Raw genomic sequence first — 27,930 nt, 5'->3', positions numbered from 1 at the left:
TGAACACTTCTAAATGTTATGTAATTACCTTCACTAGAAATAAAATTAAGTTTGACCATAATTATCATATAGCTGGCCAACTACTCAAAAAAGTTACACAAATTCGTGATCTAGGTGTTATACTTGACAGTAAACTTACATTTGAGGCTCATATTGATATGATTGTTAAGAAAGCCCTTAGAATGCTAGGATTCTTATTCCGTATTGGAAAAGAATTTAATAATATCATAACACTTAAAATATTGTATTTTTCTTATGTTCGCAGTCATCTTGAATTCGCTTCTCCCATATGGAATCCTCAATATAATATTTACATAAATCGCATTGAAGCCATCCAAAGAAAATTTGTCCATCATTTAAATTTCAAACTAAATTCAAACCTTGACTTAAACAGCTCGATGGACCTTTATGGACTTAAGCCATTAAAAACTAGAAGAGACTCCGCAGATATAATATATCTCCATAAAATTATCAATGGCTTTATTGATTGTTCTCCCCTTCTGTCTGAAATTAATTTTAGAGTTCCGAGCGTTAGAACTAGAGAAAAATCACTTTTTCATCTCCATAAATGTTCTACTAATATAAGACAAAATGCGTTTATATTCAGAGCCTGTAGTATATTTAATAAGAATTTTAATGATATGGACATATTCTCAAGTAATTTAGGAACCTTTAAAAGATATGTAATAACTAACATTAAATAGTTTTAAATATTCTACTTGAAGTTATCATGTTATTGCTTTGAATCCTTTCCAGTTACTTACCTTCCAATTTATACTCATGTGTTCAATTTAGTTGTAGGTATACATTTATTATATTGTTATTATTGCTATTGTGTAGTGTTATTGATTGCTGCTGTGTTGAAATTTTACAATACATTTTGTTTTGAATTTTAGTTGGTTATTAGTATATCAGTTAAATTTAAATTTTTGAAATTTAGCTGGTTATTAGTATATTATTTGTATTCCTAGATGTGTTTTTATTTTTTATTTATTATTTACAATTTTGTATTTTTTGTAAATTTCTCAGGCCACGGGTACAGAACCCTTAGTTTCTTGTTTTAATATTTTTTATTATTATTATAATTTTAAGTGAAAATCTGTTATTGGATTTTATCTATATTATTTAGTTTATTCTTATATATGTAAATAATCTGTTGATTTTCCCAAATAAATAAAATAAAATAAATAAAATAAAATAAAGTAAGCAAAGCGAATAAAATGCCATACTATTTTGCTACATTCACTTTCATACATCTTCCCAAAAAGTACCACGTGTTTATTATTCCAAGTCAAGACGTGATCCAACCCATGTATTTTATTGTGCCTTGCCTTCCTAGGATATCATCGAATCCTTTCACCCACGTATGTGTCATATTCCATTCTTCTTGACACTTCTAGTCGTTTGCCTCTAACATTTTTTTTCAATTGAAATATTTTTTCCTTGTATAAATAATAAAAAAAAGTTTTCAAAGGCAAAATTCCCCAACTCTTTTTTGAAAATCAGCTTCGTATATTAATAGGGGTGGTTCGTGGCGTGTCTCATTAAGAGTTCAATGGAAAATTGAAAAAAAGCGAGAAAAATTAAAAAATTCCATAATTTCACTAAATCTGAGGAAATTTCATTATATCACTATACCAGAGCGACCTAGCGACAAGGTAAGATTGTAGATTATAAAAATATAGTTTTATAATAGAAAAACTATTTGTACAAGAAATTGTTCTATTTTTTAATCTAAAAAAAACGTAATAAATATATAGTAATTAACTACTTTGGTTACAACTAAAAACCCAATAATCAAAGAAAAAAATCTATTGATTCCTACAAAACACTATTTCATACCAAATTGGTGTTAACAAATCTAATAGTTGCTGCGCACTCATGCTGCAACATATTCCCAAGGTTTGTGCAATCGCACGATTTACCGCTGAAGTACCAGGGGTATTTTTTATATTTCTCAGAACAGAATTCCTAAAATCGCTGCATTTTAAACAAATTTACGGGATTCATTTAGGACTTGGGCAGTATTAATACGGACAGGTGGGTTAGAGCAGTATTAATTCGGACAGCGCACATTTTGAATAGCGCACTGTAAAGTACGGTAAAATTATAATTCATGTTTGTCTCATTTTATTATCTATTTTAATGACAGTTCATTGAAAAAACGCTCTTCAGAGAAAACTGCCACTGTAAATAAAGGAGATGGATAATAATCAATCCCTCATTACAGGCGGAGACTGCAGTACCTACCTAAATATTTTAATAGGAGAACTCTTCATAAGATAATCTTTCTGAACTGTTGGGCAAGTTAATTGTTTGTTTACTCTACTAATCTAAATCATCTTCCTAAACGTAATATTCACAAATATACAAATACGAATAATCATAAAGTTATTTTGTAACTCTGTGGGGGGGTTATTTAAATTAAAATAGGTATTTCATTTAATAAAATAGATTAAAATAAATCAGTTACAGTATTGTTATGACCCAACAATGGGATGCTTTCATCGTAATAAACCCACTAAAATAGTAATTAAAATAAAACAATAACTGAAACCTTTTGTCATTTTGTTCAATTCCCTCTTGAGGTAACACTATATAACTTCACATGTTTAGTTTAGTTTAGTTTAGTGATTTTTCACTGTTAAACACACATACAAAAGTACAACTAGTTATGTTGTAAAGGGTAGGGAGCTTGATGTACATGTTTTTATACATCTTTGTAAGAACATCAATCCCTTTGTTGAGAGTTTTCAGCCACAACAATTTAAACACCTATCAGGGACTCAGAAAAGCGATTCGGTTTCCTCGGTAAAAGGTGAATTGTGTAAATTAAGGGTTACCTGAGGGAAACAGTTATTCTGAAAACACAAACGACGCCTACTCAATGGGGCTCCGAAATTCCAGAGATACCGTTTTTGGAAAATGAACCCATCAAACCATCCGTGGAGGTTTATAAGTTGAGCATATGAGGCAAAACTACGAGAGTGCTTCTATTGTAGTTTAAAGTAATATTGTTAAGTGTATTCTCGTAGAATGGCAAGCGGGAGTTATGCGGAACATCACGTACACTCTACATATCCTAGAAAATTATTATTTACCCATGAGACCACGCTCCAAAAGTCACAAGTCCAAGTCACATTTTTCAAAAAACAGCAGGACCTAGAGGTAACCTCATTTGAAGATTTTTGCTAAGCGGAGTGTAATTTTGGGGTAGTGAAGAACTCATTTAAATTAAATATGAAAAACTTTTTATAATATTTCAACACGTTTTGTTTTTATTTATTAAATTAAATATTAATGTTTTTAATTAAAATATTATATTGTGAGCGGCCTGAGGCTTTTTTGCCTGAAAAATGCTAGTTATTAAAATACAGTTCTGTTTATTTTATAAATATTTCACATTATAATAAAATTAAATAAAACTAGGCTTGACAGAAAAGTAAGAGCCAAGACTTTAAGATATTTTGTACATAACAGAGTTTTTAAAGCATGACCTATGGCAAAGATATACAATCCTTAGATATACACTGATTTAAAGTAGAGGGGTAAAGCTTTCGACTAGCAAGCCAAAGGTCGCGTGTTTAAATACCGGCGTGCGCTATTAAATTTTATTTGATTAATTTGTGTTATTTCACAATTTATTCATTTAAAATAATATATAGTGGAAGATACTCTCCCTGATTATCAAGATTATCGACCTGTTGTAAAAACCACCATTCTGAATTGAAACGTTGCTCAAAATAGCTAAATCCGTGTTTGGTGACCAGATCTGTATAGTCAGGTATGTAACACGCGACGTAGAAGAACAAACAAAATATGTAATCGATATTTCGAACGTCAATTCTTAATGACATGGAAAATGCATGACCAAAATAGCTATGAAATCGCAATCAAACCATTTTTGATAGTTAAGTAAAGATGGAATCGGTACGTTTTTGTTCACTTTTTTTACGCAATGATGTATATTTTGCCTACACTTTCTTCACTCTTCGTTTATAAAGAAATTAAATCAATTTTGCGAGTTTTCACGGTACGTCTTTTAGCACTTATGCTGTACAATAAATTGGCATTTTCATCATAAAATTTTTAAAAAAGTAATAAGGTTATTTTTGTTCAGAATCCATCACGTAAAAACTCGCACCCTTATATTGGTATCTGTTTTGTGATATTTTTACAGAAATAATAAAAATAACGGTACGGTTAACAGGTGGGTATCCGAATCTATCAAGAACAAGCACGAACGAATCTTACATTCAAAGAATCTATGGGTTCAACGACCCGTTTCCTGGAAATTTAAAAATAGGTTCCTTTTTGATTTATTTTTGAAATGTTCACAACAGACAGGAGTTGACAACAACAAAAATTTACAAAGAATATCTACCATCTGTTCAATAACGGTGGATATGAAAATATAAAACAATAAAACGGAATGTAAAGACTTCGGCATTTAGATATTCCTTGATAGCAAACTTATACTTAATAAGCACATTGACTCAATCGTTAATAGATCGTATAATACGACGCATATGTTCACTCGACTCAGTTTGCTCAAAGGCCCGTTCACAACCCCGAACAACTCCGGGCATACGTCAGCTTGTATGTAAATATTTCCAATTGATTTTTGTTAATTCCTTGTTCCTTTCCTGTAATCTCTATTAAAAAAAACTAAAGCTACTCCATAGCTTGGAGGCTGGAATTGGCACTGTTGTGTGGTATTTGTAAATCTCTTCTAAATAACTTAGGTAGTATCTATTTTTTAATTTATGTTTTTCTATGGTGACATGAAACACTATTTGGTAGCAGTTAAATTTCAACAGATATATATGTCTTTGCGAATTCGTTAGTGGAATAGTCTACAAAGGAAAAGGAATACATTTGATCTCATCTCGTTCAAAATAACCAAAATTCTGACGTGAAACTGACAGACGAAGGACACAAGTATACTGATTGCATTGGAGATGAAGTCCCTGGTGCCTATGTATGATTAAATCCTTTACAATTGAATAAAATGCAAGGTGGATGAAACTTTAATTTACCAGGTAATGTAGAGTGGAAGTATGGAGAAATGAGTTAATGATTTCATACACAGTAAGAAAAAAGTACATAAAATTCAAAATAATTATACAGGGTTTTCCAATAATAGGTGTTATTTTGATATTCAATCGTAAAAAAACAATGGTTTCGTTGCTTGTGCGGCACGCAGCGTCGTCTTGTTGAAAGTAAATGTTGTTCAAATTAATATCATCTAATTTCGATCATAAAAAAACATTAATCATCTATCGATAGCGATCCATTCACCGTAACTGTTGCTCCAGCCTCATTTTCGAAAGATTAAGGTCCAATGACTTCGCCAGATCATAAACCGCACTAAACAGTCACACGTTGAGGATAGAGAGGCTTTTTAACAATAACTGTTGGGTTTTCCGAGCCCCAGATGCGACAACTTTGCTTGTTTACGAAACCACCGAGGTGGAAATGGGCCTCATCACTCAAGATGATTTGCATTTGATTCACTCAAGTAAATTTTAATAATTTAAATGCGTTTTTGAAGCGTGTATCGTTCCATTTTTATTAATGACGTAGTTTCTACTTGTCAAATATTAAAAATGACAGCTTCAAAAGTAACATCTACCGAAATAGCGGGCTATTCAAAATAACACCTCTTATTGGAAAACCCTGTATTAAATCATAATAAGAGTAGAGCTTTAAAAGTACCGATTATAAATTCATATGTGTGTATGGTTTTCAATTTGGGAGACTGGAACCATTTATTGGATAACCAACACCTCTGCCATAGGTCATTCCAAGCGGTTCACTACGTTTGGTGATTTAGCAGGAGTTCCAGGGTTCATCGGGTGAGGTGTGTTCAAGATGTGCCTGCCCACCAGCTGCGTGAAGTGCTGGATCGGGAGAGGCTGGTTTGGGAAAACCCTTAAAAACCTCTCTAACTAGTCTCTCTTCCCATCGCCTTGCGCAACCGCGCGAGGGAAAGATTTGTCCATCACTCCCCCACACACTGATCCTTAGATTCCTTGTGATGGCCGCCTTTTAGGGGTTAACGTAAAAAACAACACCTACTCGAAGGATTTTAACCAGAGATTCCCAAGCATATTTCGAATAAAGAATTTAGATGTCATTTAGCCGTTTGATGATCTTTGTTCAATAAAAAATATATAATTCCATCACACGACGCGACTCACTCAATATCATTCCAGCAACACCGTACAGACGATACAGAGCGCGTATCACACGATCCGCTGCACGGTGTGGCAGTGTGATTATTATTTTTTTATTTACAAAAAAATATCATCGGACATCAAAATGTAATCAGGCTATCCTTGGGGTATGTGCTGATTCAACCTGTAATGGCGTCGATAAAAGATAATTTACAAAAGTTTTTACTTTTTTTTATTTTTCGGAATAACTTTATTGAGTAAAACCTCAAATTGTAATATTTAAATATTGAAGACAATATTAGTGATTTCTAAACGAAAATCTGAAACAGAAAAATCAGAAAAGGAAACGGTCACATCTGGGACACGAACCCAGGACCCTTGTCTTTCCGGGACAGTGCTCTACCAACTGAGCTAATGGGACCCTATTCCCCTCGGTCACTTTTAACTGTATCATACGTCCCAGATGTGACCGGTTCCTTTTCTGATTTTTCTGTTTCAGATTTTTGTTTAGAAATCACTAATATTGTCTTCAATATTTAAAGTTTTTACTGGTTATACATCAATGTACATAAACCATAATCAATTTGTCACTCATTTATATTTGCTATGTGGTTATTGCAGTGTTGTATGTATTTGAATTAAGTCATTATTATTTTACAAGAAAACCTACCACAGCCACTTCGCCTAACTTCATCAAGTGGTTTATACCATCTTTGAATTGGGGTATATTTGCTTCTGACACCTACTATGAGTTAATTAATTTACCGACCGTGAGAACTGTTATTACTTGGCAAATCGTTGTTGAATGGCCTGGTTAGAACATAACTCACCCCTTTATAAATTTAAAGCTGGTTGTTGAACATTAACTTTACAACTTTACTGTTGCGGTGGTAATTATCTCAATTCTAGCAAGTCAAATGTTGACTCAGTCCAAATTAGGTAAGAATTGAATTAAAACCTTCTGATTAACTCCAAAAAAACAGATTCATATTTACGTATATTTGTTTAGGGACTTTAATAAGATGTAAATTATAGACGACCATTTAAAAATATGTTTATACGTCAAAGTTAGTATATATTTTCTATATTAGTAAAGTTAGGTACTTTTAAAGTTATGTACTTTATCGAATGTCTGAATTTTCCAAACAAACACTTCTAATTTTGAAAATATCAGTTAAATTCAAAGCAAAAGTTCTAGAGTTCGTTGAACCGAAGTAACAATCAGTTACTGAGGGACAATCAAAATTTGTGTTTATAGGTAGTGTTTATTTTTAATTTGGCGAGATCGGGCATACTTAACACATTGGTAATAAAATATATCTTAATTCCTAATTGTCTTCTTAATGTTACAATATTATTAAGACACTACTTATCACACTTACATGTCCTTGAAATTAATTAACTAAATTTATCTACCAATTTCTTAATTTTCACCCTTTCCTCGAAACTAAATATTCTAATATATATAGCCAATAAAGCATACCGTTCGAGTGATAGAAGTCCAAAGATAAGTTTAGAACAATACACTTATATTTATAATTTGAAAAATGGTTCATGGAGACCAAATTAAGTGGATTGTTTATGGTCGAATTCTCGCAATACGTTGTGAGGGGTTTTAACTCTGTACTTTAAAGATTAACAACTTATTTTTTTGATAGAAAAAAATTCGCTAAACTACTTACATATCAATGACAACACTAGAGTTTTTTTTTTAAATTTACTTTTGAACTATGTTTATTTTGTACTAATTTTATATACATCTCTCAAATTTGATTAAAGCTAGGGAGGTGAAATTTTAGCTATTTTGGCCTTTAGCATAGTTTACACCGGAGATAATTTATTTCCTTCATTTTAGTTACCAAGATATAGTTTTTGTGATCATTATTTGATCAGATCAAGCGCCTTCTAAGCGTCTCATGGGGCTGTCTGAGACGTCTAGGTTTTATTGCCTGTAGGTCACCGAAACACCGGATTAGCCATTGACATTGAATAGGGTTTGAAAGTAATTGATAGAGTATAGGGAAATACAGTTTTAACTCAACCGCTTTGCATTTTGTCTGACTGTAAATTGGTTTGTTCGTATAGTTTTTGGTTCAAGATAGTTGCTGTTTCAATGGTTCAGTAAAGATTATTTTCTCAAAATTTAAGTATGATTGTACGTACCTCACTAAAGAAAGTATGAACAAATAACTGTCTTTGAGATAGTGACGTTTATTTGGACAAACTATGTAATTTTTTATTTGAAATTTTTAAAAAAATGCATTAAGTATTTGGGGTTGATAATTAAGTAGGTAGGTGTTTAAACACGTACTTTTGTTTTCGTAGGAAATTTTGGTTTTGATTTATCAAAAAATATAAAATTCGAAACATCTTTTTTGATGTGAGGTCTACTGTTCAAATTTGAAATTCTAGTTTACAACTCTCGTGTTTTCAACTTTATATACTAATATTAACAGTTCAGAAAGCTTTGACCCACTGATAATCATTACTTTTACAAAATAGCTACACTTTTTAAATTTTGATGGATATTAGATTTTATTTTTATTTAACTATTCGTCAAATCAATTTCATCCTTGATCAAATCTAGAATCAATGTTCGGTGAAGTATTTCTCACACTGCGTTTGATGCGGAATGTTAATTGGAAAATCTTTATGTTATTGTCATGCCACCACCAGATATTGACAGGGATTTAGATTGGCTTGACATGAAATCTGCTCTCAGTAGTGAGGGGAATTCTACTGATCGATTATGAAAAAAATGGAATAACTGTAGGTACCTTTTTTGGTAGCCATTCGATATCACATTACCAGTTTGTTAGATACTTAATACTAAGTAATACTTAATACTAATAATTTTGCAGTGTGTTTTCTTACATTTTTACCCATCTAGGTATCAAAGTATGTATTTCTGGATTTTTAATAGCTTATGTTAGGTTGTCGATAGGTAGTTGGTAGGAACCGACGAATTATCTTTTGACGTCCTAAACTAAACTTATCAAAACGTTTTCGGAAATACAAAAGTAGTTAATAAAATAAAATACTTTTTTGTTTTAAAACCACGATATTTATTAATTTAAGAACCGACCGGTTTCGCTTTACTTAAGCATCATCAGGGTACAAATTAATACTAAACAAGAAGTACATAATGTGTGTATATATATAACAAAATATAGAGGGAGACAACATGATACAAATATAAGCAACACAAAGACGGTCATAAAATACATTAACATAAGTGCACAAGTAATGGAAAAACCGCTAGATAATTATGTAGACTAATGGGTTATATCAATAAATCGGGAGAAACAAAGCATCAACTGGCATGGTGGTAAGGAGGTAAGGAGAACTGGGATTTTTTTTTTTTTTTTTATGGGTTTATTGGAAACAGACCTAATATTGGACTACTTGATATGTCTAATTGATTATTAAGTATCTGACTTTTGGTTTTTACAGCTTTTTTAATTTCTAGCGCCTCTAAGTTGTTTAGTCTGTTACCATGCCCGTTTTTATGTAAGATGTTAGCACCGGTGCTATGACAGAATGTATGATCTTTATCGATCAAATGATTTGCGAATTCGGAAAACCCGTTATTATTGAGGCAACGAAGATGCTCCTTTATCCTAATATTAACATTACGTGATGTCTTACCGATATAGAAAGCCGAACAATTATTGCAATTTAATTTATAAATCCCCGAATGACTTAATTTATCGTCCTTATCTTTAGAATTAATTAGAAATTTACCTATATTGTTATTAGTATAAAAGGCCGGTTTGACTTCAGAAGGAAGGTTTTTTACACTTAAGGTAGAAAAATGATTAATAAATAAAATTCGCCGCCATTGAAAATTAATATTATTATCATTGATTTGAGGACAAGGACTAGCAAAGAGGAAGCGATTAATGGCTATTTGTTTTAGCTTTTTATTTAAGATTAAATCTATAAAATTTGATTCATAGCCATTATTTACTGCTATGTTTTTAATTAGTTTTAGTTCACTATCAAAATTACTATCGGACATTGGAATTGTGACTAAACGATGGACCATTGAATGGAATGCGGAGTGCTTATGTGAAATAGGGTGATTGGAGGTGCTGTGTATGACAACGTCAGTATAGGAGGGTTTACGAAAAATGTTAAAATTAATTCTGTTATTAACGATCGATAAGGTAAGGTCCAAAAAATTTAAGGTTGAATTTATGCCTATTTCTAATGTGAATTTAATCTTATTATGAAAAGAGTTTATAAGTTTGAGGAAGGAATTCAGTTGACGCTTAGTCCCTGTCCATATACACAAAACATCATCAACGTATTTTTTCCAGTACAAGACATTTTTAATAAGATGTGAGGTACTAGATAAAATTTTATTTTCTAAGTTATCCATGAATATATCAGCAATCAGATGATGATGTTTCTTATTATTTATTATTTATTATATGTTTATTTTTTATTTTATTTTAGTTTATTTTAGTTTATTTTAGTTTATTTATTATATGTTTATTTTCTAAGTTATCCATGAATATATCAGCAATCAGTTGATGATGTTTTGTGTATATGGACAGGGACTAAGCGTCAACTGAATTCCTTCCTCAAACTTATAAACTCTTTTCATAATAAGATTAAATTCACATTAGAAATAGGCATAAATTCAACCTTAAATTTTTTGGACCTTACCTTATCGATCGTTAATAACAGAATTAATTTTAACATTTTTCGTAAACCCTCCTATACTGACGTTGTCATACACAGCACCTCCAATCACCCTATTTCACATAAGCACTCCGCATTCCATTCAATGGTCCATCGTTTAGTCACAATTCCAATGTCCGATAGTAATTTTGATAGTGAACTAAAACTAATTAAAAACATAGCAGTAAATAATGGCTATGAATCAAATTTTATAGATTTAATCTTAAATAAAAAGCTAAAACAAATAGCCATTAATCGCTTCCTCTTTGCTAGTCCTTGTCCTCAAATCAATGATAATAATATTAATTTTCAATGGCGGCGAATTTTATTTATTAATCATTTTTCTACCTTAAGTGTAAAAAACCTTCCTTCTGAAGTCAAACCGGCCTTTTATACTAATAACAATATAGGTAAATTTCTAATTAATTCTAAAGATAAGGACGATAAATTAAGTCATTCGGGGATTTATAAATTAAATTGCAATAATTGTTCGGCTTTCTATATCGGTAAGACATCACGTAATGTTAATATTAGGATAAAGGAGCATCTTCGTTGCCTCAATAATAACGGGTTTTCCGAATTCGCAAATCATTTGATCGATAAAGATCATACATTCTGTCATAGCACCGGTGCTAACATCTTACATAAAAACGGGCATGGTAACAGACTAAACAACTTAGAGGCGCTAGAAATTAAAAAAGCTGTAAAAACCAAAAGTCAGATACTTAATAATCAATTAGACATATCAAGTAGTCCAATATTAGGTCTGTTTCCAATAAACCCATAAAAAAAAAAAATCCTAGTTCTCCTTACCTCCTTACCACCATGCCAGTTGATGCTTTGTTTCTCCCGATTTATTGATATAACCCATTAGTCTACATAATTATCTAGCGGTTTTTCCATTACTTGTGCACTTATGTTAATGTATTTTATGACCGTCTTTGTGTTGCTTATATTTGTATCATGTTGTCTCCCTCTATATTTTGTTATATATATACACACATTATGTACTTCTTGTTTAGAATTAATTTGTACCCTGATGATGCTTAAGTAAAGCGAAACCGGTCGGTTCTTAAATTAATAAATATCGTGGTTTTAAAACAAAAAAGTATTTTATTTTATTAAATATGTCAAACCACAAAGTGATTGCTTTCTACAATAATACAAAAGTAGTTACTTATCGACTCTAACACAGAACAACACAAACTCTATTTATAACACAGTAAAACCACCGTGACAGTGTGTTAGTTACGACAAAAATGTTTTGCTCTCAGATATTTAATTAGGACTGAATTATCATTTGACGTCATAAACTAAACTTATCAAAACGTTTTGGGAAAAACAAAAGTAGATACCTTATTGACTCTAACACAGAACAACATTACCTCTGTTTATAACACAATATAACAACCGTGACAGAGTGTTAGTTACGACAGAAATGTTTTGCCTTCAGATATTTTATTAGGACTGAATTATCATTTAACGTCCTAAACTAAACTTATCAAAACGTTTTGGGAAATACAAAAGTAGATACCTTATTGACTCTAACACAGAACAACATTACCTCTGTTTATAACACAATATAACCACCGTGACAGAGTGTTAGTTACGACAGAAATGTTTTGCCCTCAGATATTTAATTAGGACTGATATTATATATAATGATAATGTAAGAAATTTTATTTTAAAATTCAAAATGTTAATATTTTCTCAACACTGTCGTCACTATTTATTTATATTTATATTTAGCTAATGAAGATTTAACTAGAAGATATCTTTTTTAATTTACAAGATACAACAAGGTTTTGCTATAACATGTAATTTACATGTCTGATTATTAACCTAAAACTGACTTTGTGGTTCAAAGTGTATAAACACGTTGATTGCGTGTCTCTTGAATTCACCGCTGTCGATAACCTTGTTACGGAATGGTTGGGATAATTAAGTCTCAGGTCGAGGGTAAACAAGACAATTTGGAAATGAACAAGACAATTTTGAAGTAAATATGGAAAGTTATTCCATTACGTCGGTTGATCCTTTGAGATGCTTCACAACATCTGCTTGGAAGAAACTACACGTCATCTCTTATACTATACTCGAGTTCAACTTTAAAACAAGTTTAAGTTTCAATGTAAAGTTCTAAAAATAGATAAAGAGTCCCTGACAATTGATAACTTTGTTACTGGTTTGTTTATTTTGACGAAACTTCTCCTTCGAGATGCTAAATTATTTGCTAAAATTTTAAGTTGCGGACCATAATAATATAATACTAGCGGTTAAAAACCCGCTCCGCGGGTTTCTTTCTTCTAGGCCCTGCGGGCGGCACTTACTTAGAATTCGCCCATTTTAAGTGATATTAACAACAGTTACATAATAGATAGATATCAGGTCATTTACAGAGAGGAGAGGGTCAGTATATATAGTTAAAACACGGAACAGGAAGGAGTTAATGTATAATAATATGCTAAATTTACGCATAATAAGAATGACAGTTGTTTAAATAAATGAAATTTTACGTATTTGTGATGGATTATTTCAAATGAAACACTATTATTGACTTCTATTATTGTCTACAACTGATATTAACTGTTACCGTACCTAATATAATTAGCTCATAGGAGACTTGCAGTGCTTAAATATGTGTTACAACCGTCAATGTCTATAAGTTGAATCAATATCGTATAGTTTGTCACAATTAAATATAGTTATAACAAAGTTGACTTAAATAATAGATTATTACATATTGATTAATTGTACCCGTGTTTATGAATAAAAGGAGGGTAATTGTGCGATGAGATTAGCAGTCGGTTTAATTAAAAGGTGTGAATTTTACTCCAACTGGTGGTAATTCTTTACCTAAAACTGTTACTGTATCTAATAAATTTTAAAGTTAGATAATATATACACCTTCATCAGGAGAGTAAAAATCTATATATAAAGGTAGATTATTACAATATAGCACCCCTGAGGTGATATCTCACAAAAGCGGCGCTATGCAAATTGTCCAATTAATAAATAAATATAATGTTTACATTTTATTATGTACGTATGTATTGATATATAACGAAAATATATAAAATAATGTTATCCGATTAAACTTTATTTTATTAAAAAACAAATAACTTTTTTTAAATCACTTTATTATATACAACCAATACATGTTTCATGAACGAAGTATACACCGAAGTCAAAAATTAAATATAGATTACAATTGGAAAAAAATAAGTGGAAGGAGGGGAGGGGGGGGGTAAGAGTAGGCTGGGTTTATAAGAATTAGGAATTACAATATGAAAGACCAGTTAAGTGGGAAAATATTTGAAAGATAGTTTATAAAAAAAAATCTTGTTAATTATATCTGCTTTTATAAACATGTTCTCTTATTTCTAAAATTTCAAAATTATTTATTTGCGATGCTTTATATCCTGTGTGAAGTATTTTATGACCTGAAAAAAATAGCATGTAAGAATAAAAGAATATGCGATGCAATTATTTATTTGCGATGCTTTATATCCCCTGTGTGAAGTATTTTAAGACCTGAAAAAAAAATAGCATGTAACCATAAAAGAATATAATCATAAGACAAATAACATTTAATAACGGTTATTCTAATAAATTGATAGTTGAAATACTAAATTAAAAAATTAAACATATTCTCTTCAAACGGTATTTTTACCCTATTTCTTAAGATATAAATAAACAATCAGGATTAAAGCATCGCAAATAAATCATTTTTAAATTTTAGAAATTAGAAAACATATCAATATAAAATCAGATATAATTAATAAGCAAAATAAAATTATAAATAATAATGAAAAATGCCATTGCAAAGTTGAAATAAACTTCCAGAAGAAATCTTCTTATGAAACGCTTAATGGTCAAGTAATTTTGCATATTTAAATATTCGCGCCAGTTATTTGGTTAGTTCTTACACCGCCAGAGGTGCGCTCTGTCGGCCAGCTATTGCCGCGGCCATATTGAATGAACGCATGATTTTTTCGTCAAACGTCAAACGCAATCACGTAATTGTGGATAATTTTCACTGTAATGTAATTAATCCAATGGATTATGAACTTTCTAAAACATATTTTCTTCGATATTATCCAAAAATTGTATAAGCAGAAACGATATGTTTGAAGAAATATCGTATTACATGTGGCGATTCTTTTTCAGTATGAAATCGTGTCTTAATTTTTAATGTCTTATTTTTTTTGTATCCAGTCGCCTGCAAACCGAAATGGACCTTACGGTTGCTTAAAATTGAGGGGCAGATTGGTATTTTTTGCCTGCAGACCCCCTATGCAGAATTTATCAGAATCACACAATTTTAATTTGACCAATCAGAGGGCCTACATCGTCCAGACGCAAGCGTATTAATACTATCAGATTCTTACAGCCTTACTAAAGAAAAAAGTATTTTCGTTAGACCTTGCATAAAGACTGTGAATGTCTGGATTCGAGTTGGTACTAATAAAAAATATCTTTAACTGGGCTTTGAAAAAACTGGCAACGTTGGATTTTCCGCAGACTGACACGTTTTAAAATTTCTTTCGGTCTTAAAAAAGTTTAGATATTTCGGACACATTATTCTTCAATTGACTTTTACCGCATGAATTTAATAAGAATTCCATGAAAGAGTTGTTTTTTAATAACATTAATGTTTTATGTAGGTGAATATAAATCATAGAAATCAACGTTCTCTCGAAAAATCTCATTTTTTTTATTTTAGTTTCTCTTCGGGAAATATTAAAATAGTTTTTTATTGTATACGCGAGATTAAAAGTAAGGTGACACTTTTCTTGCAAATTACTAAAACAAAGGAATGTGTTTTAAAAATTTTGCATTCTCTCAATGCTTTGAGGCTTAGAGTAAAAACATGTGTGTTTTTTTCACCTTTTTTCATGTTTGACATTAAAATATTGCAATTTTCAAAAATTAAAGTATCTTTCAAATAAAAAAATCTAAAAGATAATTCTACCTAGTTTCTTGAAATGGTATTTGTTTTTACCACATCTTCAAACATTTAAAAAACCTTGGAAATATTCCAAAATTCGATGAAAAATTTCAAGTTCATATTACAGATAAACAACTCCCTTTGGCTGCGTATACAATGTATATATATATATATATAATATAAATCATAGAAATCAACGTTCTCTCGAAAAATCTCATTTTTTTATTTTAGTTTCTCTTCGGGAAATATTAAAATAGTTTTTTATTGTATACGCGAGATTAAAAGTAAGGTGACACTTTTCTTGCAAATTACTAAAACAAAGGAATGTGTTTTAAAAATTTTGCATTCTCTCAATGCTTTGAGGCTTAGAGTAAAAACATGTGTGTTTTTTTCACCTTTTTTCATGTTTGACATTAAAATATTGCAATTTTCAAAAATTAAAGTATCTTTCAAATAAAAAAATCTAAAAGGTAATTCTACCTAGTTTCTTGAAATGGTATTTGTTTTTACCACATCTTCAAACATTTAAAAAACCTTGGAAATATTCCAAAATTCGATGAAAAATTTCAAGTTCATATTACAGATAAACAACTCCCTTTGGCTGCGTATACAATGTATATATATATATATATATAATATAAATCATAGAAATCAACGTTCTCTCGAAAAATCTCATTTTTTTTATTTTAGTTCTTTAAGCCGCTAATATTACCTACAATTATATTCGCGATATATTTGATAGCCATTTATTAGAAGGTTTATGTTTGAATCAGTCAAATTAATTTGTTTTACACCAGGGTATTTATTTCAACTATACACTATATTAAATATACATAAAATATTAGTTTAAAACCGTAATAACTACAAAACATAAACCTTTCTTATGACAGCAAAAAGTTGTAAGTATTTTAATTAAAATATTATTTAAGAAAGGGAAAAGGTAAGGTGCGTATATAAATATATGATGGTTGCGGGAAATTAAGTTGATATTAATTTATATAAATAAAATAATAATGATCAACAAATTATGTTTTGCACTTTCAACGGATAGCCAAATATTATTTAAGAGAGGGGAAAGGTAAGGGGTGTATATATATGATGGTTGCGGGAAATTAAATTGATGTTAATTTATAAAAACAAAATAATATTGATCAACAATTTATTTTTTACAATTTCAACGGATTGCCAAATATTACTTAAAAAGTGGAAAGGTAAGGGGTGTTCCTATTTATTTCGTTCACTAAGATCGTGGTTTACTAGGAATATGTCAAGACTAGAAATTCGCAGAACATTATATTTAGATATTTTTTAAATTTATTTTTATATCCTGCTAGAGCAATCCCAATGAGTTAAAAAACTTATTTTAGGATAGGAGCATTACAATACATAGGTGGTAGTTAATAGGTATGTTTTTATAAAGGTATTTGATTTTAAAATTATTATTTTTATTTAATTTCACACACAATGCAAAATAGGCATTAAGTAGAACAGACTAGAAAAATAAACAAACAAGGATATATAACATAAGCACAAAGTAAAAGTAGGAATTATAAATTTTATCTCATTTTTTGTTCAAAATTTTGGTACATTAAAAACATTAGATGAAACGCCATGAAAATATATTTTAAAAACACACACAGTTATCCTATTTATATTTCATTTTTGGTTTTTTCGTTCACCAATGCAGCAGAAAAGAGAAAAAATATTCAAATTCACGTAACTGCAAAAACTTCGTTCTATCAAGTTTTACATTTAAAAATAATTCAGTTTTTTCTAATAATGCGTATATTTTACAACGTCTTTCAAAATATTTTTTTTTTTGGTTTCTCTGTGGATTGAACCTGCCTCTCCAAGAACTGGAGTCGACAATTCTAGCAACTTTGCCATTTATTTTATATGTTTACTTTCAGAGAAAGTAGTATATATATTCTACAAACGCATTGTCATCGACAACGAGTCTATTTAGTCGTCTAATGTGTCTATGAGTCAATTTAAAAAGCAGTTGTTTGAGTAAAGCTGCTCTGTGAAAACAACGAGCATTCCAACGATTCAAAATGATTAATTAAATTTAAATTAGGTGTAAAGATGTTGCAGTTTTATCAACCCTTTGAAAACCTGTAGGGGTATTCGTAAGCAGTACACTTTCCTCCCGACCGACCAGGAGATTTACTGAGCAATATTTTGTGGCGAACTGCCGTAAACATTAACGTGTTTACCCTTCCTACTTGCGGAATGTAAAACTTTCTACGTGGTTTGAAAAATACTAAATAATGTGATAATAACACTACTAAAACGCCAAAGTTACGCTACAAAAGCATTATATTTTTGATATATATTTCAATTTATTTATTTTATAATAAAATTTTTTAGGTGACCTAATTCCCTGCCTTCTAAGCCTTAATCTAAACATCCCTCAAATCAATGATTTATTAGCAATTTAAAAATGTCATTAAAACTTAACAACCATTGGGTTTAAAATGACACATACAAATAACCATGTTTTTTCTTAAACATGACAAGATCACTCTTAATGGATGATAAACAAAAAAGATGTCATGATTTCATGATGTTAACACGTTAAAATATAACTTTTCAACCGAAATAAAACACATTTTTTGACATTAAACTCTTTACATATTTACTCTTTACAAATTTTAAAGATTGAATGTGAAGATAAAATGTCAGAACCCTAATGAAGAGTGGAATGAATAATAAATTAATTTTCAATGGGGAAGATAATGCCTTCGCCAAAATATAACCGTTTTTGATATCATGTTAATTACCCAGAATGAGAAGAATTCATTTCCATTATTTAATGGTCGTTTTTTAGTGTGATGTTAATAAGATAATTTAATTTTGCAAGTAACAGCGTAATAACACTAATAACTGAAAACATCCTAGCAATGTTTTCAACTCAAATCAAAGTAACATTGTGATAAAAATATATTTTGACGTAACTTTAACCCACGTACTCTAAAGGTTTTTTATGGTGTGTGTTTTTACCAATACCCGTTTGGTTTTCAATCAAAAAGATTTTTTGATCTTATATTTTTATGAAAAATTATCCGTTGGTTAGCCCTGATATATTAATATCGATTATCTTTCATGTTCCTCCCATTAGATCAAGATTCCCTAGTATCTATTATTGTGACAGTTATACTACGGTACCAGGCTACAATTCTGTTATAAAAAAGATTACACACCGTTTGTAACTTTTTTGCCAATGAAGCTGATGTTTTATAATGCCTCTTTCAAAGTATAAAGCTGTACTTATTAAACATTTTAACAGTGGTCCATAATATATAATATAATCCATCTGCATCTCAGGTTTTTTAGTTTGGTGTATTTCTTAATTGATTAAATTTACTTTGTACTTTTTCTTTTACTTATGTTATCAATCATTTAATTTTTCTTTTCTTCTTTCTTTCTGTATTTTATATTATTTGTACTGTCAATTACTATCATGTAGATAAATGGCACTTAAGCCGTTAATTCTACATAAAATATATATAAAAAAACAGCTTAAACCACAGAGTGAGTGGTATAATATTTTGTCACAGATAAATAAGATAAAACATACAGCATAGACACACACAGGTGGAAAATTAATGGAACATATTGGTACAGCATTAGATAAAAAGTAGACAAGAAAATACGTAACTACTTTTCTTTAACCACTCGAGTGCTCGCGTCAATTACTGGAATATGAGTTGAGTGATTGGCGTTCAAGTGGGAAATTTCTCGCATCCAATTAAAATAAATCACTGAATTTTAATACGGAGACATATAAACTGATTACAGTGCCAATGAATTTACTTATATTTTACCGCTTATCCTTTATTTTTATGATTTACAAAAATTTATTAAAAAATCGTAAATCGCGAATTCTGCGAGTCGAAAATGACATATTATGGCGTGCGATCACTCAAGACGTTTTGCAAAATCGACATAATATGCCCAAAACACTCGATTGATTTAAAAAAACGTTTTTTTTTTCAGGTACTCATTTGAAGACACCTTTATTTAATGATGAAATATATGTCCCTTACGATATATCACGAGCAATTAATTAAACTTGATATTTGGCTGTTATTTTACGAAAGCTAAATACTAGTAGGGGTCATAATATTGATTTAATAATACCCATGATGTCGTAATTTCAACACGCAACCTGTCATTTTCTGCACCTAGATTTGTTTGTTTGGTCGGCGGAAAGGTCAAACACAAATGGAAAGAAGTGTGGATTTTTCGAAAAGTCAAATGTAATTTATTTTTTTTACCTTCAGTTGCTGGTGGTACTTATACTTATAGACATGATTGCCGGATGGGCTAGGGAAAAACCAGACAGAAGGGTGTGAATAATGGGGTTGGGTTGTTTATAAGCAGACGTAGATGGAAGACACTGTAACATTAGATGAAGATGTGGTGAATAACAGTTTTCCAGGAGTTCACTGGAGATTTGTTCATTTTTCAAGGGACCAACAAACATCAAAACAATAAATAATCAAAGTAAAACATTACGATCGTCTAGTCACACTTTATTTCAGTAAATTTTGAATGAATAAAGTTTGCGGGGGTAAGTACTTTTTTATTTCCCGAGGATGTTTCTGACTACTCGACGTTAATACCGTTGAATGAGCTCGTTGAAAAAGGTTTCACAAATCCGGAAGGAATCAATTTGTTTATCCCAATCACGCAAAGGAAAATGTGAATATTGAACATGCTCACATCTAAACATACATGAACGTAATCAGCCTTACTAATATAAATAATGACTTCCTCACCACTTTTTTTTACACATTGATTGAAGACTATATTATTAGCTCTATTTTTATTTCTTACTAAAAATGTTTTCAACTGTGCTGCGAAAGATCTGGCAACGTCACATTTTGCAAGACTTATAGATGCGATTCTCGTCTTGAAAAAGTGAAGTTATTTCAGACTTCATTAATAAGTCGTGTTTTTCAGTAACATAAATGCCTTATGCATGTGTAGGTAAATATAAATCCAAGAAATCAATATTTATATTGAGCAAACAGTCAATCAAAAATGTCATTTTTATTTTGAATAAATAAATAAATGTATAATTTTTTTGTTATTGCATACCTAAATTGTATTAAACTGTATATATTTTGTTGTTGTAGATTCCCTAATTAAAAGAATGGTGTTTTTTTAATTTTTGTATTTCCTGGTTTTCTTTGTTTGGAGTTAGAATGAATGTGGTTTTTTCAACTTTTTTCATGTTTGAAATTAAAAAGTGATTATTTTTTCAAATAAAAAATATAAAAGGTAATTTTATTTAGTTTTAAAAATGCAATTTGTTTTTACAACGCCCTCAAATTAAGAAATATACACCACATTTAAAATACTTTGGAAATTTTAAGAAATTCGTTGAGAAATTTTACAATTAATTTTCAGGAAAAAAATGAAGCTGAATGTCGAAAACCGTTGTTCGCAAATTAGATTTTTTCCTGTACGTAGAGATCGTCAGGCGCTAGGAACAAACTTTAACCAATTGATAATTAAAAACTCAATTAGCGTCCAAAATTCATCCAAACAATTATTGTATTTTTAAATTTGTAGGTGAAGAGAAGCATCATGTTGAAGATGGCAGATGCCTGCCAGGAGATGTCCTCAAAGCAGACCCGTTTCCACGAGATGTACGTCCAGCGGCACAACAACGTGAGCATTCTGTACGCGGATATCGTCAACTTCACGCCCCTCTCGGAACAGCTGAGTGCGTCGGACCTGGTCAAGACGCTCAATGAACTGTTCGGCAGGTTCGACCAGATCGCTCAGGTGAGTGCTAAAGCATAATAATTTCGGTTGTCTGTGATGATTTGATATGTTCCTGTGAATTTTTAAAATTATTCACGTTAAATGAACTTTAAATTTTCAAAATCGACACTGATTTAGGGAACCAAAGTAGGTGATGAATGAGGAAATGTTTATTACTTTTGTTTAAAATATTGACAGATGTAAATTTGAATTACTAATAATATTAAAATTTTATTAACGGTTTTCATTTGAAACGTAAATTTATGACTGTCCCGCTAATTATTTTTTTGACAGGCAATAATCCTGAGGCAAACTATAAATAGTTTCAGATTCACAAATGCTCCAATTCCAATCCCGTAATTTTTCACGGGTCTGGGTTAGTATAGTATAAGATCAATGAATTGAACGCAAGTAAACTCAGATTTACTATGGTCAATGCAATAATTTCTGTTGCTTAGGTCTTAATTGTAGATATTCACGTATTTACAAGTTTCTCCTTTCATTGCCACAATTTGTCTTAAAATTTAGTCTCCTGTATAATAAATTAAAATAATATTATGTATTGTCACTCCAAAATAAATAAAGTGGTGTGTAGGTGAAAAAATCGTTAAGGCGAAGCTTAATGCTAAATCACTATTTTGATTAATCTTTAAAACGAATCGGTATAGATTATTAATACCAAAAAATAAGCATTAGATACATTGAAGGTTTTCCTATCGTTTCGTTTGAGTAGATTCAAATAAATAAAAAAATTAGTCAATAAAAAATATAAATGTGAACTACTAAATTTTTTTTTTCAATAGAAATGTATGAACGCATACAGGAAACAACTTTAAAAAATACAGTTTTATAGCTTAAATTATCTTTGACCGTTTCACTTGATTCAATTTTTTTGCTTTCTTATAAAATTATTTACAAAATAAATTAAAACCAGTTTTGTGCTTGAAATCGAACGTTTCTAGACTCCGTTTGTCAAGCGATTTTAATGCCTATTACCTACGATATAATGTAGATCAAGAATAAACACATTTTTGGCTTATAGCTTCCCTTTAGGCCCATTTTGAAGAGCAGCTATTTTACATCGGAAGTTGTTGGATACAGAGCAGAAAATATTAATATCTAATCGAAGATCAAAGATTAGGGCGGAAAAAATAATAAAACCAAATTTTTGATAACCATTTTTGACCCCATGAAGAAAGCATAGTTGGTTTTTATACCTTAGAAGTGGGTGTTTGGTTTCACTCCTCGGAATAATTCATAAGGAATGAAGCCTTCTTTTCCCCACTATTTGCACAATGGGGAGGGGCTGATTTTTTATCAAACGATAGCGAATGTAAAAAGAATAGTTATATAAAAGAGTCAGGACGCAATGGGCGCTATTGTTTCTCTATGTGCACAGACAAATTGAGCGACAGCGACGCATGGCGGGGTACAGCTAATATCTCTAATAAATGTGTTAAAAACATGTTTGCATATTAACAGAGATTGAAGCTTCATTATGCATTCAATAAATCAAAACCATGACATATACTGCTGAAACCCAAATATCAATATTCGATTTGTTTTGAAGTGGCATGTTTGAACAAACCTCAATATCAGTAGGTACCCACCCCTGTTTTCTTGTATGTTTGATTTGATCCCTATAAAAGTCTTTCTGTTGACTAACTAGTGAGAGAGCTTGTTCGAGTAACACAATACGTTGTTTTCAATCACGTTGTCTGTATTACGTAACTGATCGATGGTTCCGTTGATCATCCGGAATCCGACTTCAAAACTAGAAATTAGAAGAACTCTCATTCAGATGGTACAAGTTTTGGTTTGTTTTGATTTGAGGTTATTGCACTGATAAACGGCGCCATACAAATCATCCATATATTATTATTATTACTGTACCGACATTGCCTTTTAATTTTTTAATGGAATTGGGAAATAAGCCCACTTCTCGACAGCCGATCAACTCAATTTCGGCAGATAGACTCGTAGTCGATGACAATGAATTCAATGCACTCACGCACACACACGCATTCGATGACATTTATAATAAAACTTACTGCAGTTAAAATACGAAATAAATCTCTGTACTATCCAATTAGAATTTAGCTTAAGTTGTGGCGAGGTTCACTCATTTTAGTCAGTTCCTGGGAATGAAGGTTCAATCTTCAGACAAACAATACATACGAGTACTTATTTAAACTTTCAAAAGACGTTTAAAAAAGTTCACATCAATAAAACTATACGTATTTGAAATTGATTGAAATTTTGTTTTTTACCGGTTGATTTTTTGATAATCATGTATCAATTTTCTGACTGTGTCCACCAGAATAATACTGCTTAACCTGCCTTCTAGTTTTTTAATCAGTTTGATTCCTTATATCACCAGAGAATAATAATAAGAATTTATAAGAAAAAGAAGAATTTATCTCACTATCTTTCCAGAATAAACTTTCTTCGTAAGTGAGTTCCCACGTTATAAAAACTTTATCTCTCCGTTCCCAGAAATAATTTGTTGGTATCAATATTTGGAGTTTCTGTACAAGTTGAATCATACGAGTAGATAAATAATTCATATGATGTATTATTTAATGATTTCTTTATTGGAATAATTTTAATAAGGAATAATGAAGGTTATCCATTGATGATGTAATATGTCATTGAAGAAGAAGATACTACAATTTATCTAAACGAAACATGAAACAGAACAAAACACAAGAAAGTTACGGTCTCATCTGGGAATCGAACCCTGGATATCCGTCTTGCCGGGACAATGTCTCTAACCACTCGGCCATTGGGACCTAATTATTATTCGTCATTTTTGTCAATCTCAAATTTCAGAATAATAGCACAGATTAGGGCATTATCGCGAATGTAGATACATACTGTGCAACACATTGGTTTTTTTAATTTATATAATGTGATCATTTAGAATTCAATGTAACTTAGAATTTCTTAGAGATTGGAGGCATTCAGTCAAAATTCAGTGAGTGATTATAACGTAGACGTTTGTCATACATTATTATAACGCTGGTTGTGTGCCATTGTTCAATTACTTACGCCTACGTTTTTCAAACGTGTACTTGTTGAATGAATACCACATGCTAGCAGATGTGATGCTATCGATGAAGCCAAAGGACGGTATTATAAAATATTGCCAGCTACGGGAGGGCTTATATCGAGGTGATGCTTTCAGTTATACGATATCTACCATGCATTGCCACATTTTCCTGATATAAGTATCTAGAAAAAAATATTATTTTTATTTTACATATTCCTAGTTCCTTTATAGCGTTGTGAGCCTGTGCTTAAATTACGCTCTGAGGGAATTGAAATACTAGGAAGGTACATACATACACAGCATACCTTTCACAAGTAGAGCGCTTTAAAAATGCTTAGTCCTGTACAAATCTGTAGTAAAATTGTTACGAACTTCGGATTTTACTACAAAGAAAAAGTACGGGTGGTTATTTCTACTATAATTAGCGTAATGAGAACTACTTATTCCAGGAAAGGTACGTTCAGTGTTTTTGCTGTAATTCCATGACACGAGGGAGCGTGTCTGAAGCCTAGATAAAACTATAGTAGTCCACGAGATTTCCCTTGATGAGATATTGCGAAACGCAAACCTTTTTGTGAAGTTTTGGGCGCTCAATTACTTTTTTATGATAAATCATGTTGAGCTGCTGCCGTGGAAACGCCTTAACTGAGATGAAATACAAAATAAAGGTTTTATTGTCCAAGAACCAAGTCAACAGCTTTTTTGCAGAGGAGTATTTGAAAATTTAGAAACACTTCATTTACATAAGCTTATATTCTGTTCTCACCAGTTTGAAATATGTAGGCAATATTTTGTAAAACAACAACTAAATTACATTTTGTATCTGAAGGTTTAGCCAGATACTTCCCAAATTTCCTCTTCCCAATATTCTCTCTCACTTTCTTCAGCCTCACAACTTCCCCTAAATTTGACGTCCACTGAAGGCAGTATTCGTTGAAGACTGTTTTAGTGATGACATAAATTAAACCATTGTATTAATTAACTACTTTTGCTGTTTTGTTCTTGCATCACAGGACTGAATTAAATCATCAAACTTACTGTTCATTATTTTTTTCTGATAATGGTAAAAGTTTTTCAGAATCAAGCATGCACTTAAACAACATTAATCACGAAGTAATCCATTGCACATAGAATTTGTATTTAAGATTTAATAAATTCATTTTTAACTCATTAAATTATTTTGTACTAGCGGCTCTCTACCGTAGGATTAGTCTTTTAAACAAATCCGTTGAGTATTGTGAGAAATGTTTATTTTGGACTATTCGCTCGTGTCTTTGTTTAGTTTTGTTTTTAGAAGGATTTAGTTGCATCACCGCTGACAATCGTATCAATTTCAACTTGATCTCTCAGTGAATAAGACAACGTTAATTAATTTATCACAAATAGCACGATACGTCGGTACCAATACGTGTGTGATTAATTAACTTAAAACAATTTAGAATTTATCTACGAGTTTAAAAAATAATTAGATTATTAATCGAAGTAATTGCTAATGATGTAACAAATATTGTAAAATCATCCCTTATAAAGCAAAAAAAATATTTTCGGGACCTGCTCTGATTAACAAATAAATTAGCAGTAAGATCAAAGACTGATTTTAATTGAATCAGAATTGCCATCTTTCAAGAATATTCTTGCCTTTGAATATATATATTTTTTAATCAAATGGGATAATCAGAGCGGGGGATAGTTTTTTTATGGATAGAAAACACTCTTAAAAATACTGTTTGAAAGATAAAGGAATTACTGGACTGTTGACAATTGTCCAAACAATAATTTTATTCTTAGCTCTTGGCTTATTTTTGGATGCTATTCCAACTCTATTTCCGTCGTTCAGTATATAGCTAGATTAATCATTTGAGGTGCAGCCTATTTTTACACTTCTTCCAAGAGTTGGATTCTACTCTACACCTAATAAATTAGGTAAAGGTATTAACAATATAACGCCATTGTTCGGTTAGTGATGTTATTTAAATGTTTAAACCAAGTGAAAATCTTTATCTTAAACAAACGTTTTTATTCCCGAGTGATAGTTTAAGCTTAATCAGGGCAGTTTAACTATATATTTAACAAGTGGGGGTGTAGGTAGTACCCAAAATTACTATCCTCATTATATTAGCTTAAGTACTTGACATATTATATTAGTATTTTACGTATTCCTGCGGAAATACTTAAGTTACCATTAATAAAATTGAGTGAATAGTTGGGATTTCTATATTTCTAAGACCCACTTGGTTACAGACGTTTTGTTTGGCATCTTGGCCTGTCAAGAGTTAATGAGAAAATATTAACATTATTTCTAAGCATTTGCTACACTTAATATGCTGAGGCAAGAGTTGTTAATCTTACATGTTAATTCACCGGTAAATAGAAGGTACGTGTGACCAAAATACTTTCATTAACTGTCTACTTAGTATACTTCTTGTTATTTACTTAAGTTAGGTATTATTATTTACTTAATTTATGTACGTAGATAATATTAATAACTCATAATGTTCTTCAGTTGTTTTTTTTTAATTTTTTTTTATTATTTTGTAGTTAATTTGCTTATTTTGTATTACTTTTGATTTTTGCTAGTATTTAGTAAAATTGATTAATAAAATTTATATCTGGTTGTTCATGAAAATATGTGAAATCCGAGAAAGACACTTGAATGTCCTACTTTAGTAATCTCATTAATTTATGTTGGCATTCACTAGTGCTTCTAAAGTTTTAATATTCCTTGTCCTTATTAACCAAGGATCTTTGAGTAGAATTGAAGGTAATGCAACGTAAGTCATATATTTTAATCACGTAAATGCGTTATGCATATGTAGGTGAATATATTTTTTTCATGTTTCAAATTAAAATAAATAAATTAATATCTTACACGAATATATATTAATTTTTTTTTAAATTAATACCGGTGTAAAACTTTAAGCTGAAAATTTCAACTGAATTCATTATAATAAGGTTAGTTTGATGAATCAATTCCACCTAATAGCGCTGTCTGACAGGAGAATTATTATAACAGTATTTAACAACTTAATTGACAGCCCTGCCATCGTCACAACAATAAAATTTCATGTTCCGACTAGGAACACAAGAAAAAAATTAACATTCGTCTGTAATACCTAATCAACCTCAATTTGGGAGACGGGTTTGTGTACCGCCGCCCCGGGAACCATTTATTGGATAAGCAACACCTCTGCCATAGGTCACGCTAAGTGGTTCACTACGTTTAGTGATTTGGCACGAATGCCCGCGTTCATTGGGTGAGTGTGTTCAGAATTCACCTGCCA

At 30.8% G+C, this 27,930-nt stretch overlaps 1 protein-coding gene across 1 annotated transcript in view; it reads left to right on the top strand.

The window, feature by feature from the left end:
• Ac76E (adenylate cyclase type 2 Ac76E) overlaps positions 1–27,930 on the top strand; it is a 400,108-nt gene that overhangs the window by 256,654 nt on the left and 115,524 nt on the right. The window contains exon 6 of the mRNA XM_089633305.1: positions 21,403–21,618. Coding sequence (XP_089489431.1) covers positions 21,403–21,618 — 216 coding nt within the window. The remainder of the gene's footprint in view (positions 1–21,402; positions 21,619–27,930) is intronic.

Source organism: Hesperophylax consimilis, chromosome 7, assembly GCF_061612785.1.
Source record: "Hesperophylax consimilis isolate HC1 chromosome 7, BYU_Hcon_1.0, whole genome shotgun sequence".
NCBI classification, from domain to species: domain Eukaryota; kingdom Metazoa; phylum Arthropoda; class Insecta; order Trichoptera; family Limnephilidae; genus Hesperophylax; species Hesperophylax consimilis.
Note: the sequence above shows the minus strand (reverse complement) of the source record. Positions and strands in the feature narration are given on the sequence as shown.